Below are 16,773 nucleotides of genomic sequence, written 5' to 3' on the forward strand. Positions count from 1 at the left end.
TGTTCAAGACTTTGTCTTAATTTTTTGAAGTTTGACATCTTAATTTGGCTGTAAATTACCAGCAGAAAATCTGAAGTAGTCCTACACGTGTTTTAACTGCTGTACACAGTACTGAGAGTCTGCCTGATTAAGAAGAGCTTTAAGCTCCTGAATATTAAGCTTCTGTTTTTTTATTTTTGCATACGTTGTTTCATTATATTGTGGTGCTTCTTTTTCCTAGACGCAAGTCAAGGTCTCCTTCCCCTAGAAGGAGGTCATCACCTGTCAGAAGAGAGCGGAAACGCAGCCATTCTCGCTCCCCTCATCACAGAACCAAGAGCCGTAGTGCTACTCCTGCAGCAGAAAAGAAGGAGGCAACTCCTGAGCCAGAACCCTCTGTGAAACCAAAGGAGACTGTTGTTCAAGAGGCAACTTCAAACAGGTAAGCGATAACTTTGTGTGTAGAACTATGTATTACTTTTAACAAGAATTTAAGATAATTTTCTTTTTTTTTTTTTAAAGATCATTCCCCCTAGCTTGTGTAGGGACAATGTCTGCTCCTTATCCCCCTAAAATGGCAAAAGAATTTAAGAATCTTCAGTAAGATTTCTTTTTTCCTGTGTAGAATTCTAAAGGTAGACTGCTAATCTGCCACTGTTGTTTCATCATACTGGGAATCTTTTCTGCTTCTGACAATGTCATCTTGTTTCCTAGCAAGTTAAGAGAGAGCCTGATTATTACTTTTCCTTGTCTTTGAATCATTGTACCATATTCTAATTCTTTACACAATTTTGAAGTGGGGTCTGTAATATCTTGTCAGTGGATGGGCAAGAGAATGTTGTTGGGGAACATCTTGTCAGCTTCTAAAATGTTACTCCAGTGGTTATGGTTTGTATGTGCTTGTAAATTAATTCTTTGTTTTTTAATAGTGATATCCCAAAAGCTCCTAAATCTGAACCTCCTGTGCCAGAGACTAAGGAAACTTCACCAGAACGTAATTCAAAGAAAGAGAGAGAGAAGGAGAAAGAGAAGACTCGTCAAAGATCCCCAACTCGGTCCAAGTCGAGGTCAAGGTCTCGATCCCGTTCTCCATCTCATTCCCGACCAAGAAGGCGTCATAGATCACGGTCAAGGTAGGACTTCAGCTTGTCTTGATTGCAGAGATTGAGAACTGAATATTTTCTTCTGAAGTTGCCATTTAATTTAATGTTCTCAGTTAAGGTAATGATGTTTTTAATGATGTTGAGTTGTGAGTGTTGTAGGCCAAATGAGAATGACACATTCAGTGAATAAGCGTGCTCAGGAGTTTTCATCATATCAGTTCATGGGAGGATTCTTACAGGGACTTACACTGACTGAGGACAGAACAGGGTACTTAATGCTGACTGTGTCATTTGGTAGTGGGAATTATGTAGCCTTTTAGCAGGTAGGTTTACTGAAGGTTTTGCAGATTTTCCCCTCCCACTTTTTTTTTTTTTTTTTTTTTTTTTTACTACTTAGCATAAGGTATTGATAAACATAAAAACACTGTGGCTGAATGTACTGCTTGGCACCATAATTTAAATGCTGCTGTAATGTAATGCACTTGGAGAGAAGCAACTTTACACTCAATTCCCTGAGGCTAAATTTCCTCAAATCTGAAAATTATTAGGTAGTTGCTTTTCATTTGAATTTTTGATTGTGACAGGTCTTACTCTCCTAGAAGGCGACCAAGCCCAAGACGACGACCATCCCCAAGGAGGAGGAGTCCTCCAAGGCGATTGCCTCCCCCACCCAGACACAGAAGAAGCAGATCGCCTGTGAGGCGGTAAGGTTCCCTTTTTTTGAGACACTTGAAAATTTTATACTCAGATTTAGAAAGTAACAGTCATTCCTGAAAACTCAATGTTATCAAAATCACCTTATTCATCTTAACCTAATGCTGTTTGTAATAGATAATTTGAGTGACGTAAGAGCTGCGATGTCATATTTCATGAGTTTGGGGGGGCATTCTAGTTGCTGTGGCATGATTTCTTTTGAAATTAAATTATTGCTGAGAATTCCAGTTCTTTGAAAAGTAGCAACTTCAAAACTTGCTTGAAATAGCTCTCGGTAGCTCCCAGCATAGAGGGACATTGCATCTTCTGTAACAGTTTTTTTTCCCCACTTGAGGGAAAATGTTGAATAATTTACTATGAATTTTACTTCTAGGGATTTTTTTTATTATGAATCACTTTTCCATCACATAAAGTTAAGGTCAAAATTAAACTTTGACTTGAAATGTATTTCTTCATGTTCTTTTGCTTCAGTAAATAAAAATCTTTTCAGATTGGCTCTTTGTTGTTGAAGGTTATATTTTTGATGGCGTGAGCAATTTTTCTAGTAGGAAAGCTCCGAGTTGTACTGCAGAGAATTGCATACTTAGGGTAATGTCAAAATAGATGTTTGTCTTCATAGGCAGAGAATAGATTCTTGTTTTGGCGTAGAAAGAGAATTAGTGATGCTTCCTGTGTACAACAGTTACTTCTTTTTAAGAAGGAACAATTCTTCCTTTTTTTTTTTTTTTTGTTTATGACAAGGTGATAAATACTTTTTTGAGTTTGTAGAGATGCTCATTTTGCACAGTTACTGTGAGAACTGTGAAAAGTATCAAATATGTATGTTTCGAGATGTACAAGAGCTCCCTTTCAGCAAATGTTTATCTCACTCAAGGTAGGGTTTCTTTTTTCCAGGTTCTCAGGAATTCTGCAGCCAAAGGTGGATTCTGCAGGTACACAATTACAACAGAACTTGCCACAAATTTTGCCGCAGAATTCTAGAGGCCCTACCTTTTTAAAATTGCAAAGTAAAGTTGAAAGACTAAAACACAAGGAGGAATATGCTGATTCAGAATTGTTAAACTGTCTGAATTTTTTTTCTTCCTGGTATAAAAACTTTTTAGCATACTTGCCCACTAAACTCTTAAATAGATCTGTTTTGAAGATCATTAAATCACATCTGCTAACATGGAGAATTCTCTTAACCATCCAAAAGTTAGAAAGCCCAAAGAAAACTAATTGTACCGAGGTGAAAAGCTTAGTTGTAGTCCGTAGATTGACAGAAAGCAAGCAAAGGTAACACTAACATTTATTCATTTTTTTTGCTCACTGTAGTTTAAAGATAACTGAAAGATTGGTTGTTAGTCTGTTCTACAAGCCACATGTTGAAGGCTGTCCACCATGTTTTGGGATTGCTGTTGTATGTGGCTCTCTATGTGCTTGCAAACAAATGCAGTTCTGTGCTCATGCTCAAACATTTCCTAAACTGACTAGTCATTGTCTAATGTTATACTTGATTTGCAGGAGAAGACGGTCATCGGCATCTTTATCTGGTAGTAGCTCCTCTTCCTCCTCGTCACGTTCCCGATCACCACCAAAGAAACCACCTAAAAGAACTGTATCCAGTCCTCCCCGTAAAACGCGTAGGATGTCTCCTTCTGCAAGCCCTCCTAGACGGAGGCACAGACCATCTCCACCAGCAAGTCCACCTCCAAAACCACGTAGATCTCCAACGCCTCAGCAGTCAAATCGTTCAAGAAAAAGCCGTGGCTCTGTTTCACCTGGCAGAGCATCAGGTAACAATTTTTTTTCAGCACTTTAATCTTTTTGGGTTTTCATTTTCTCAAAAATGGTATTTACTGTTTGTGAGAGCAGAAAAACATGCATGGATGTTTAAAAAAAAAATTACAGCACAGTAACTTGACTTTTGTTCTTTAGCACCCAAACATAAGAGTACTGAAAAAAGAGAATCTCCTTCACCAGCGCCAAAACCAAGGAAAGCTGATCTGTCTGAATCGGGTATGGTTGCCACTTTTCAGCACTGGTTTTGGGTGGGGTTTTTAATCAGGTATATGACAATAAAAGGTACTAGTAAAGTGCCAAATCCTGTTGATAAACTGGCATTGAAAGAAAGATCTTTTCAGAAACATAAAAATAATCACTCATACTGCGTAAGGTCTTTCATCTGAGCTTTCTTGGAAAAAGCTCAGCCAAAAAATACTCCAGACTCAATACAACCTTAAGATGAGGAGAGTTAATTAAAAAAAAAAATGCTTGATCTGCTGTATTTAATTACTTCTGCCTTGATAAGACAAATTTGTATTTTTAATTTAATTTTTGTTTGTATGTACATTTTCAGAAGAAGATAAAGGAGGTAAAATGGCTGCAGCAGATTCTGTGCAACAGAGGCGTCAATACAGAAGGCAAAATCAACAGTCTTCATCTGGTATGGATAATGTACATTTCCTAAAATTGGGTTGTATGTATTTACCACTCATAATCAAGTACCTTTATTGTTTGTGAAAGTAGTGTGAGCAATAATGAACTTATTTTTTTTAAGGTTATGGTATGTATCATTATAAATTTGCATCTTTAAAAGTTGCACTTCTAAACTCTTACCATCAGACTCAAATATTGTTTACTATCATAGTATAATTCTATGGTTTACTTAATCTATTGATGCATTAGGTTGTTTTCTAATAATTAGGACTTCTGCTTGCTTGAGGTCAGTAAGGTAACCTGGACTTGGTGTAGGTTTTTGTCCACTTTGTTTCTGTATATAACAGCAGTTGACTTCTTTTTTTTTTTTTTTTTTTAAGTTACCTGGCTAGTTAAATGTTATGTGGACGGTTAGGTTGCTGCAAAGTTTATTACCCAACTCTGATGGATTTATTTATCACATCAACTTATGTTTATAGTTGAACTCATTGTAAACAGAGGCTTCTTGTTTTGCAAGAGTGGACATTAGTGTAAACAGCAGTATAACCATATCAGTAACTGTGTAATGAGAATCATATTCCAGAGAATAATTCTTCTACATTTATAGATTCTGGCTCCTCATCTTCATCTGAAGAGGAAAGACCTAAAAGATCCAATGTGAAGAATGGAGAAGTTGGTAGACGCCGACGCCATTCGCATTCACGCAGTCCATCCCCATCTCCACGAAAACGACAGAAAGAATCCTCCCCTCGGTAATTTCTTCTTAAGTTGGGCATAACTGATGTCTTCTTTTAATAACTGGTTAATGTTGTGTTTATCTGCTATGCAACTGTTGGCAACTACCCAAAAGAATTGTCGTGCCCATTTAGCCCCAAATCGTGCAAGTAGATAATCCTTTTTCTCCAAAGTAACAGTCAAAAGAAAATGAGGATCTCAATGCTGGTTCTAGCAAGCTTCCTCTATAGTGACATGATCGTGTTCTGGCCTATAATGCTTTCTTAAAAGCCCCTACTATGAACTAAACTTGTGGAAAGTTCAAAGGGTAGCAATTTTAAGAGAATTCCATGGAAATCACAAAGATAAATTTATTTACTTTTTTTAATACGGACTGCTTTTATTCTATTTCCTTGAAGTATCTTCAGCTGCCTGTCAAAAACAGGATGCTAGATTAGATGGACCTTTTGCTCTGCTTCAAGATTGCGCTCTTGTTTTGCTCATTTGTTGAGAATTACCCTGAACTTTATTTGAACTTGCTCATTTTTGCCTCAAATATATGGCAGTTAGATGTTTTGTTTTGTTTTTCCTCCACTGCTATCAGGATGCAGATGGAAAAGAGGTGGCAATCGCCAGTGATGAAAAGGTTGGTTAGAAATTAATCTGTTAAACAGGATTTGCATATCATTTAGGCTCTCACTTATTTTGTCATGGACAAGTACATCTGCCCTTTGGATTTGTGCACTCAGAGCAGTAAGGTGAAGGAAATTCAGTCTTATCTGTTCCTTGTTGGTTTGTATTTGGGACCATTTCATTGGCAGGGAAAAAAGATCAAACAACAAATAAACACCTGTATTATCTCCCGATAGAGAGACTACTTGATAATCCTAATGGAGCCTGTAACAGCTAATAACACTAATGTTCTCACTGATGCCTGAAAATAACTGAATACTGGCCTTTCATATTACGATTAAAACCCTTCCCTGGACTTGCAATAGGGAATAAAGATCTTGATGTTCTGGGTCACACTTAATTTGTGTTTTCAGTACTCTCATTCTTCCCATCCATAAGGTATTTGGAGCTAGTAGCTGTGTACTAATAGCTAATACCTACTTTTTTCTTTTCTTATGTAGGCAGTATTGTTAACTCTTCTGTTTGTGGAATTGTTTGGTATGTGTTGATCTTGGAATGTTGGAACCTCAGTGTATGATGGGTTTATTAATCTGATATAATCATCCATGTGAGCAATCTGTGATTAAGACCTAGCTAGAATGCGGTTGCAGCATACATAATGGTGTGAGATTGTGTGACTGCTTCTACCAATGTAGTCAATTCTAATCATGTATTGTATCTTGTCGTTTATCAAACAATTCTATGTAAAACAGATTAGAATTCAAAGATCTTAAATTTGGCATAAAACTTGCAGCATACTAAATTCACCTATTGCTTATTGTGTAAATGCTTAAACACATTTAATTAGGGCAACCATGACATTTAGAGGCTGTTTTTTTCCAGATCATAAAAGAATGTGTTTTGGAGCAAACTCTTATGTATAAAAAGTGTAATTCATTGCCTTGGAGAACAACAGCCAGGGAAGAATGTTTTTTCTTTACAAAACGCAAGTTTTCCTCCCTTTATAACTTCAGGAAAGTACAAGCTTTATTGAAACTTTCCTGGAAGTCTGTTTTAAAGTCTGTTTTACTGTCTGATGACAGAGAGTTTTTGTTATTGAATCAGTAAGCTGGTCTGACTCATTACATTATCACTAGATTCAGCCCAAGGAAGTTGGCAGAAATGAACTTTTAGGAGAAGAAGATGGGAGAGAATGGGACTTGCTCTTTGGCTGCAGGGTGCAAATAGATCAGGTTAAGCAGAATGTGAAATTCTTGTGACTAGTGTTGTAGGGTCTGAAAATTACGATAAAAATCTATTATCTCACTCTGTAGAAATACTTGGATGTATATATATTTTCCCATTAGTGGTTCTACTAGAATTAGAAGTACATGAGCAAGATGCTCTTGTATAGTGAAAGCATAATAATTAAAAATAATAATAATCTCATAGCTCAGTTGAAATATTTCTGAGTAATCCCTTTATCTCCTTAGTAGGAGGAGAAGAAGTCCATCACCCCCACCAGCCAGGCGACGGCGCTCTCCTTCGCCTGCCCCTCCTCCTAGGCGGCGACGGTCACCTTCATTGCCTCGCCGAAGGTACTGTATTGCATTTTTGTTGTGAAAAAATTGCTTTTTGGTTTGTTGACTTCCAACTACGGTATGGAAAAATCAATGCCATAATACAGGAAACCCATTCCTTGATTTACAGCTTTACTAAGGGGAATGTAGTTTTGCTGCTGAGATTTTCTGTGATAGGCATGTGGTCTGGATACAGTTTGATTGCTGTTATCAGGTACTGAATAACATCTATTCAGTTGATTTTTCCAAAAAGTTTTTATTTAATAAAGTTTTTAAGAATTTCAGGAATGATCGTGAACATCTCTTTTCTTTCTAGGTCTCCGTCACCACCCCCACGTAGACGCTCACCTTCTCCACGGAGATACTCTCCACCAATACAGAGACGATACTCTCCTTCTCCACCTCCAAAGAGAAGAACAGCTTCTCCTCCTCCCCCTAAACGACGAGCATCACCGTCTCCACAGTCAAAACGCAGAGTCTCCCATTCACCACCGCCAAAACAAAGGAGCTCTCCAGCTGCTAAAAGGCGTTCACCTTCGATATCTTCCAAGCACAGGAAGGGTTCTCCTCCCAGTAGGTCTAATCGCGAAGCACGTTCTCCACCACAAAACAAAAGGCATTCACCTTCACCAAGGCCTAGAGCTTCTCATACATCTGCAAGCCCACCACCACTGCGAAGGGGAGCTTCAGCTTCACCGCAGAGAAGACAGTCTCCATCTCCAAGCACTAGACCCATCAGGAGGGTGTCAAGAACGCCAGAACCTAAGAAGACAAAGTAAAAAAAAAAAAAAAAATCTTATTCATTGGTGGTGTTTTTATTATTATTATTATTATTATTATTATTATTATTATTATTATTATTATTATTATTTAATAATACAATGAGCATAGCTAGGGGATCACATGAAAATGATTCTCGTATCTTGAGGTCACTCAAGTATTGGGGGCTCTGTTCGCTTTCATAGAACCAACCCCTAAGTGATTTTTTTGAGGTTTATTTTAATCAGTGTTTTCAACTGTAAGTGAGGTGTGGGGAGAAGCATTACAGAGGATCTAGAGTCTAAGGAGTCTTTTTAGTAGCCTAACAAATTACTGGGAATGAGCAGATAAAAAGAATTTTAAAACTTTTTTCCTAGCTATGCTTAAAGCAAAACAAACTTTGCAGTTAGCTTTTAAATAAAACAGAATAGAACCAATACTTTTAATTCATAAATCATTTCCCATATGGTTATGCAAGATAAATACTTAAAATTTTATCAGTTTTCTTTAATGTGATGTTGCTGTTACAAGCAGATTGGTGCACAGCAATTTTGGTGCTGGATTATTCTTTCAGCAAGAAAGTGTAGCTGAACAAAATGGTTTGCACTCTTCCTTCATTGGATGATAAAATAGCATTGCTATTCTCTTGAATTCTAATGAGGTTATAAATTAGTCATATCAGAAAAAGAAAGGGAGCAATCATTCCTGAACAACAATAGCATTATTGTTTAACAAGCTATCAAGTTGCAATATCCTTTTGCATTACGGATACGCAATGGTATGAGATCGTTTTGCCCTTTGTAACATACGCCAGCACAGTAACTAATTTTTTTTAAGTGGCAGCTTAACCAAGTTATAAATACAAATGTTCATTTGACTTTCTGTAATTTTTACTTCCTTGTTTCATGTTGTATTTCTAACACTAGAATCTAAGTGTGGCATTTCTGTTTTCAAGGGCTTCCACGCCAAGTCCACGATCTGCAAGACGGGTGTCTTCATCGCGGTCCGCATCAGGATCACCTGAACCAGCTCCAAAAAAACATCAAGGACCTCCATCTCCTGCTCGATCTCGTTCCCCTTCTGGAAACTGGTCACCTGCAAAAAAGGCTAAAAGTCCAACTCAGAGCCCATCCCCTGCAAGGGTATTTCTTTGCTAATAAAAGCAATACTGTTTGGGGGTTATATGGCAAGTTATTTTCGTAAAGACTTAATGATTGAACAGCTCTAAGCTTATTCACATGGCAAAATTAAAAATAGTCTTGGAGTGATTTTTTATAGTTAAAAATTCTTAGATCACAACACAAACATTTCAAGCTTAACGTTTCTGAGTCTGAAAAAAGCTCTGTTATAACTTTTGAAACAAAATATGTTCTCATTTCAGGAAATCACTGGGATTACTTAAGTATTGCTTCACTTGTAATTAGTTTGATGGCCTACAAAGTGAGGTGGTCTGAATTATGCTTGGCAGTGTTATTTGCAAGCTATATTCATAATAGGAAAGAACAGATAATTTGGCATTCTTATCTGTTCTGTGAATGTTTCCTAGAGACATTGCATTTCTTTGGTTGAAGATTGTTTTAGGGAGTTAGATTCCACCTGCAGTATTAATGTCTATGAAGAGGCTTGTGTGTTGTTGCTGTGACAGGCATATCAAGTTTGTGTGGTGTTACGTTCTGTATTCAGACAGCACAACCATGCATTGTGTTATCTGTCTTCTGGAATTGCTACTGTCAGTGCATTGGCACGTGACTTTCCCCAAGTTCTGAAGGCAGTCTGGAGTTGAGTGAGTTTCAGAAGTTGCACAGTCCATCTGAATTGCCCAGTGTTTGGGTGTGGGTTTGTTCTAACTGAATTTTTAAGTCTTGGAAATGAGTTGTAATGTCTGTTGAATGGTTTGTTACAGAATTCAGATCAAGAAGGGGGTGGAAAGAAGAAGAAGAAAAAGAAGGATAAGAAGCATAAAAAGGATAAGAAGCACAAGAAACACAAAAAACATAAGAAGGAAAAGGCGGCAGCAGCTACAGCAGCTGCTGCTGTGGCTGCAGCAGATACCACCTCAGCACAGGAAGAACAGGAAGCAGAGACAGAACCTAAAAAGGTAGGAATTTGGTAGATACGACTGTTTCAGAGTAGAAGAAAGTAGTAGTAGACTGTTTCAGAGTGTAAGAAAATAGGTAGAGAAGGAGATGAATGTACACAGCACTCTGATAGCAAATAGCAGTCTTACTTCAGAAATGCAACTTACTGTTTCATGACTTTAATTGATGATTTACAGTAGCGGGAGGGCTGCAGCCCAGCTTGGCTTTCAGTATTTGAAGAAATATTTTATCTTTGTTTCAAGGAGACAGAAAGTGAACCAGAAGACAACCTCGATGACCTAGAGAAACACCTGAGAGAAAAAGCACTGAGGTCAATGAGGAAGGCGCAAGTGTCACCACCATCTTAGGCTGAATCCTTTGATATAATGTACATTTTATTTGGTTTGTACTCAGAATTCAATTTCAAATTGCTAAATGTGTTTGAGCTTTAGAATATAACATTTGTTGTAATAATTGCTAGGTTGAGGTTCACCATGTACAAAGGGCATGGATTTACATTACAAAAGGTGTCCACAGTGTACTAGTGACATTCTTTCATTGACAGTCAACATAATTTCATTTAGCGTGAGACTTCTTAGAAGCAGTAGGAATTTGTTTTGAAGGTTTCAAACATGACCGTCAATTCCCTAGTTTCTTTGAAATTCAACAAAGCGTTTAGAATAATTTGTGAGGGTCTCATTTGACTTTTTTTATATCCACTTACATTATGCTACTAACCTTTGTGGTTTGTAAGCTTGCCCAGAAATAAAACCACTGCAGAATTACCAAGGAAGTACATATATTTTAATGCTTTCTACTGTTGCCTGTACAGTCTCCATTGAAGCAAATCAAGAATAGCAATTTAGAGTGGTACATAAATGAAAGCATGTTGTTTACCAGGACACTGTGGGTTTATATTGATGTAACATGTTGATTTGGAACACTGGAATTTCATTTGTATTTTTATGTTCTTTTTTTAAAGGGCAGTTTCCATGATCAGCAGTCACAGAAAAATTCCTTCAGTTACATAAATTTTGTTTGTGAGATGTCGTTGCCCCATTCATAAATCTTGTCTCGTTGCGGTTCTTCTGAATGGTATAAGCAACTTTCAGAGATGTGGTCTTTGAAAGTTTGAGGAACCTGAACTTTGGATATTGTCATGTTTTCACTGTTTTTTGTTTTTGTTTTTTTAACTAAAGCTATATAAAGCTTGTGGATTAAACAAAATAAATTTCTAAATTTAAACAGATGTTGGCTATTTTTATATGAACACTTACATTTGCTAATCAGCTTTCTTTTGTACAGGGTTAACAAATACACAGATAAGAAAAAATATTTGATGCAGTATGTTGACTTTTGAAAAATCAGGACCTTTGTTTTTAACTGTCCTATAGATAGCAGAAATAGCCCTTTGTTAATTCAGTGGTGCTCCTAATGTGTCTAGATTGTTTTACTCTTGTTTTGCAAGAGCATCAGTCTTACCTGGTCAGCATTGTGTTAGGATAGTAACATCTAAAAATAAGCGCACAAAAAAAATGTTTGCCAGTGAAAACTGCTTGTCATAGGAAGTAGAATGTTTCAAAGTATTGCAAAAAAAAAAAAAAATAATCATGACTCTTAAATGTCAAGTTTGCATAAATTTAGTTAATTAACTTTGTTCATGTAATCACTGGTTTGAATGATCATCTAAAGAATTCTGGTTGCTCGTCTTGTATAGTCATATTTGAAACTTGGTAGATTGCTGCTGTCAAATTCCTTTAAAAATTCAAGCTCTGATTCTGATATCAAGCCAATCCTGGAGTCGTAAGGCTCCTCTGGAAGGAAGACTGAAACATACAAGCTTTTGAAAATTTTGTTCTATGTCTGAAGTAGATGTGGTGTGCACAATTAAGTGTAGATACTTGATTAGTCTTCTTTCTTGACATTGTGTAGGGTTTTAAAATAAAACTGGTATTATGTAGATACCAGATGCAAGGGTTATCTTTAAAAGTTGCTTCTTTCTTCATTTCCTTGTATGCTGAATCTTTTTCTGTTTCTTAGCATAGTATACATTGAATGCTGAAGTGCTTGTAAACTTAGTACATCAACACTCCAGTGTTGAGTGTCATCTGTTACTATGTGTATAATAAATTCCAAGAACTTTCTGGACAAACACATTTTGAAAAATACATTGGAGTCAATGTGGTGCTATGAAGCTACAGAACCTAGCAATGTATTGTGCTAATGTCATTGCTTTTTTTTTTTTTCCTGTGGTGTTTCTTGGCAGCACAAATGAGTCTGAAATTCAGTCTTAAGAGACTGTATATGTGCAGTTTTCACAAGGAGTTAACATTCTGTGCTTTACAACTTCCATGTTATTTTCATACGGATTTTTGACCTCTGCACCTTTTAATCTTTGGAATAATAGAAGCTCTTTAAAAATATTCTGTACCTGAGTCTCTGACAGCTTAACTTTCCTTATGCCCATTTTTCATGTCTTGCCTCCAGGACTGTACTTTTTGATAAAGGACTTCACTATTGATTTGGACAAACCGTGAAGGAATACCGGAACTTCCCAAGACTTGGTGGATGTTCCCCCCTTTTCCTCTGTGGAGTTTCAATTCTTAGGTGCCCCCTTTCTCATTTTTTTTGGTGTCTATCCATAAAGAATAATTTGTTTGAAAAGAGGAATTAACACACTTTTCAAGAAGAATTTCACTTCTAAATAGAATTTAGCATAATATTTAGATTCCTTCCTACTTAGCTGTATATCACATTACATTCAAATACTAGAGAAGTGATAGCAAGCACCCTTGTCATCTTTTGAGTTACTATACCATCTCTTGCTGTTCTGAATACCTGTTGTATAGATAGTATAATAACCTTTAGTGCTTGTGTCTGTACTGTGGAATTTTGTAGTGGTGAACTGTTGCCTTATCATTGAATTCCTCTCTTGATTGTCTGTAATTGCGATCACATCATCCAAAGTCAAACCTGTCTGATCTATTTGCCGCTCATCTTGGTTAATCTTCTGTCTCTGTTCCTAAATCCTTTTTGTAGTCATGCTGTTGTAGTTCATAAGTAACCATGTAGGATGCCTTGCACAATGTGGCAGAATCTCTAGTGCATGAATCATACTTGTTCTTTTTATTCTGAATCTGCTAATGCTGTATGTGTACTTGTTAATCAAGGCAACCTTCCTGAAATGACAGATAAGTGGGTTTATACAACTGACTTGCTGCAAAAACTATAACTATGCCAAAAAAAATATCAAGTTTTATTGGACTTCAATAATTTAGATGAAAATGATTCCACATAAGTAAACATAAGGATGAAATGAGTCACTGGCAGTTCGATATCTATAGTTCATAGTAAAGAAAGATGTATTTGTAGCGTCAACAGATGCGACAATAGCAAGGGTGTGTGCAGTAGTTTATAGAAACTCACTGTTGAACTATTAAATTTTTCCACTTACGTGACTTTGGAATTTTGCCTAGTGAGTTCTTCATGGGCCAGCTCCCTGAGCTTTACCAGAAGTTTTACACTCACACTAATTTATGAATTCCCTTAATGTTCAGGGCAGAAGCAGTTCTTCTGGTTTGTGAAATGTCTATTACTCTGAAAGCTGGTGTAGTCTGAATGATAAATAGCATCACTAAAGCAGAGTTCAGTGCTTAGAGTCATAACTAAAATTTTGCATGTTAAAGCTTGCTTAGCTGCATGTTGTCTGATTAATTTGTCTCCCAAGCAGAGGCTCAGAGCTGGAGAACTGCCTAGTGGAGGCTATGACATAAGGTGCACTAACTTGTAGCAGCTTAAATATCACATGTGTTTTTGCACACTGCTGATCTCATTCCACAAACAGTAAACATACTAATATGTGTGTTTTCATACGGAAAGTGCTATTGAAAGAGTAGCTTTCAGCAGGGCATTGAACTGCATTTCTACGGAGTTCAGCTGTTGAGTGTGATGACATCATTTAGTATAGGATCATTTGCTTATAAAACCTTGACTCGTATCCAGCATTGACAGCAATACTTGGTTTACTTGTCAATCTCCATCCAAAACTGTCGTACAGACTTTGGCAGGCAAAGGGGGATCTGCCACTTTTTACTGTTACCTTGCAGCTTCTTTTGCTTTACTGGAGGGAAGCTTGGTTTTACTGCTGTACCTTTTTAGCTTGCCTGTCATTCACAGAACTTTACAGTGGAATTATTTTTTTCTCTCTTGGTCAAGTCTCAGTCATTGTAATAAGTTACAGTGAAAGTAGTGATTGTTTTAATATTAAAAAGATTCTCAAATCTGAAAACCATAGGCAATTTCCAGATTCAGTCAAGTTTGACTTTGAACTTACTGCTTTGGCTCTCCTAGAACTAGTTTGAAGAGCTCCTATCTTTGAGTCCATTTTGCTACAAAACAAAGCAAAAAGATGCTGTTCCCTGCCCCGGTGGCTGGAGTAGTCCCATAATAGTGACTTTTGTCTGAGCTCCGTCTCAGAAATCAGACAGTCAGCTGCTTGAAGTACAGCACGTGTATCGCATATTGCTCCTGTATTACATTCCTGAATGCATGAGGTACGTAAACTGTGTGACTTATAACGCAGTCTTTGTTTCAAGGTATATTCTGGTTCAAATAAGCAGAACAACTTGTTTTTTCTTGTTCAGGTTTGGTTCTGACGTAGTAATATTGTTTTCCAGTAAAAGTGAAGCTGAGCTACCGTTCATCATGCTTAAAAACCTTATGGTGATGTTTTATTTAATTCCATTGTTGCTTAGATTACCTCTAGTAATCAACATGCAAATACGCGGACAAAGTTCCTCGTATGCCCAGTTCTGTGCATGGAAAATGTCTGAGAAGAGTGAGGTCTTACTTCAATGGCCTTAAAATAGTAGAACCACCGCTGATCTTTGTTTAGAGAGGTGGTCCTCAGTCTATTCACGGCAGACATTAATAACACATTTGTATTACAGGGCTGGCTGGGGGAAGCTAATGCAAGCAGAGAGCTCTGTGTGTGTGCTGTGTCGTGCAGCAGCTGAAGATACAAAAATGGGGATTCAGCTTGGGGAGCTGTGCGCTTGTACCTTCAAAGGATTTGTTTTATCGCAGGGCTATGCCTCTGCTGTCTTCCTTGGATGAACGGAGGGAACTGAAGCTGCTGCCACCGGCCAGGCTGTGCCAGCACAGGATGCACTTGCGAGTGCCTCGCAGCAGGTGGGGCTGGGAGCAGGACGGCCGGGCTGTGCCAGGGATGGGCGAGAGAGAAAGGCGCCTCTGCGACTGGTGTCTTGCACTTAAAACAAAACTAGATTTCAACATTCTTCAAGAGGAGTCGCCGATAAAAATCGTATCAGTTAACGACTAATTTAGTTATCTATTAAATTTACTCAGTGCAGAAACTTCCAGAAAAGGACCCCAGGAGAAAGGTGTGTAGCCTTACCTGGATGATCGTTGATGTGGAACTTTGTCTGACCCAAATACCCAAAGGCTTGGGTGTTTTGGTGCAAGAGAAGCTTTTTAATAAAATTATAAAGTAGTCTTTAGGGTCTCTTCACAATGTGAAAAGGGCTCGCTTTGTGTTGCTGGGCTCACTTGCCCCATTCACTAAAACGTTGCCTGTTGATGACAATGAAAAACACTGATGCATGCATACATGCAACAAAGTAGGAAACATTTTTCTGAAAAAAATACAGAAAGTATACAGAGCTTTACCAGAGCTGTTTTAAGTATTGTTAAATGTATTCAATACGAGGCAGTGAAGCAGCATGCAGACTGAGCTTGTCTACAAACCTACCAAAGGAGCATGGGAATTGTTCAGTTTTTCAGCTTTTGAAGAGGAAAATGGCTGTGAAAATCACCAGACTTAGCAAAACAACTGGGGAAAAAAAAAAAAAAAGGTTCACATTTTGTTCTGATTAACTTTCATCTCTGTGCAATTTGGCAAAATACTGGGGGGGGAAGGGGGAGGAAGGAGGTATTTAACAGATTTACAAGTATGTATGTATATTGTGTGGTAACTGCTCACAAGCATACAGGGATGCTGTATCAAATTTACAAAAAACATTATCCAGGTTAGAGTAGGGACCCACAGAGTTGTAAACTGCATGCCTAGCATTTATATCAGTTACTTTCCTTAAAGAAAAATGAAACTAAAAATGCAAAATAGGATAAAACTGATTACTTGAAAAGATGCTTCCTGTCTAGTAATTTAAATTAGTGATTTCAATTAATTCAAGCATGCTAATAGGAAACACTGATTCCACCCATCCCTTCTTAAGATAAAATGGGGAGCTCTCAGCCGCCTGCAGGAACAGAGCGCGATGTCTTCCATGCCAGGGCTTTAGGAAATGTGGTGCTGGCTGCTCCTGGAGACAGGACAGTAGATTAGATGGAGACAGCCCGATCCATTAGGGTAATTTCTGTGTTGAGGCTAGCAGTGCCAGCTCTGGCCCAGCACACAGCAGGCCACTTAATTAAATTTTGTATCTTTTATCTGCTAGAGGGTTTGCTGAACTGGAAGCTGTTGCTTAAGGGAGAAGGATTATAACTACTTTGCAGAACTATGGAAGTACTGTTGGAAAGTACTATTTTTTTTTTTTCATCTTTCACTTAAAATCATGATCTGCAGTACGCTTCCTATCCATTTTGCTGATGTCCTATACAACTGCGAAGGGGCTGTGTCCGAACAGCAAACAGGTATCACACAGGGCCAGCTAGTGTACCAAGCAGGGGAAATACTATGGAAAATCCAAATGCTTCCTTGGCTGGGAGTGTCGGATTTTATCATGGGCTGGTTCCCGGGGCAGGTGAGTCAGTCACTGCGCTCTCATTTGGCCAGGT

General features: G+C 37.8%; 1 protein-coding gene across 10 annotated transcripts in view; it reads left to right on the forward strand.

The window, feature by feature from the left end:
- Window positions 1-11,202, forward strand: part of SRRM1 (serine and arginine repetitive matrix 1) — a 17,946-nt gene extending 6,744 nt beyond the window's left edge. For 4 of the 10 annotated variants that reach the window (XM_068657606.1, XM_068657607.1, XM_068657608.1 and 1 more), the window contains 13 exons: window positions 221-421; window positions 909-1,112; window positions 1,667-1,786; window positions 3,300-3,571; window positions 3,714-3,794; window positions 4,135-4,221; window positions 4,822-4,966; window positions 5,533-5,574; window positions 7,034-7,138; window positions 7,437-7,895; window positions 8,835-9,021; window positions 9,783-9,977; window positions 10,221-11,202. In XM_068657606.1, coding sequence (XP_068513707.1) covers window positions 221-421; window positions 909-1,112; window positions 1,667-1,786; window positions 3,300-3,571; window positions 3,714-3,794; window positions 4,135-4,221; window positions 4,822-4,966; window positions 5,533-5,574; window positions 7,034-7,138; window positions 7,437-7,895; window positions 8,835-9,021; window positions 9,783-9,977; window positions 10,221-10,325 — 2,203 coding nt within the window. In that variant the 3' untranslated portion in view covers window positions 10,326-11,202. The remainder of the gene's footprint in view (window positions 1-220; window positions 422-908; window positions 1,113-1,666; window positions 1,787-3,299; window positions 3,572-3,713; window positions 3,795-4,134; window positions 4,222-4,821; window positions 4,967-5,532; window positions 5,575-7,033; window positions 7,139-7,436; window positions 7,896-8,834; window positions 9,022-9,782; window positions 9,978-10,220) is intronic. The other 6 variants (XM_068657599.1, XM_068657600.1, XM_068657601.1 and 3 more) reach the window with 6 other exon arrangements.
- Window positions 11,203-16,773: the final 5,571 nt, after the last annotated feature.

The sequence above is a fragment of the Anas acuta genome, chromosome 21, assembly GCF_963932015.1.
Source record: "Anas acuta chromosome 21, bAnaAcu1.1, whole genome shotgun sequence".
Classification (NCBI taxonomy): domain Eukaryota; kingdom Metazoa; phylum Chordata; class Aves; order Anseriformes; family Anatidae; genus Anas; species Anas acuta.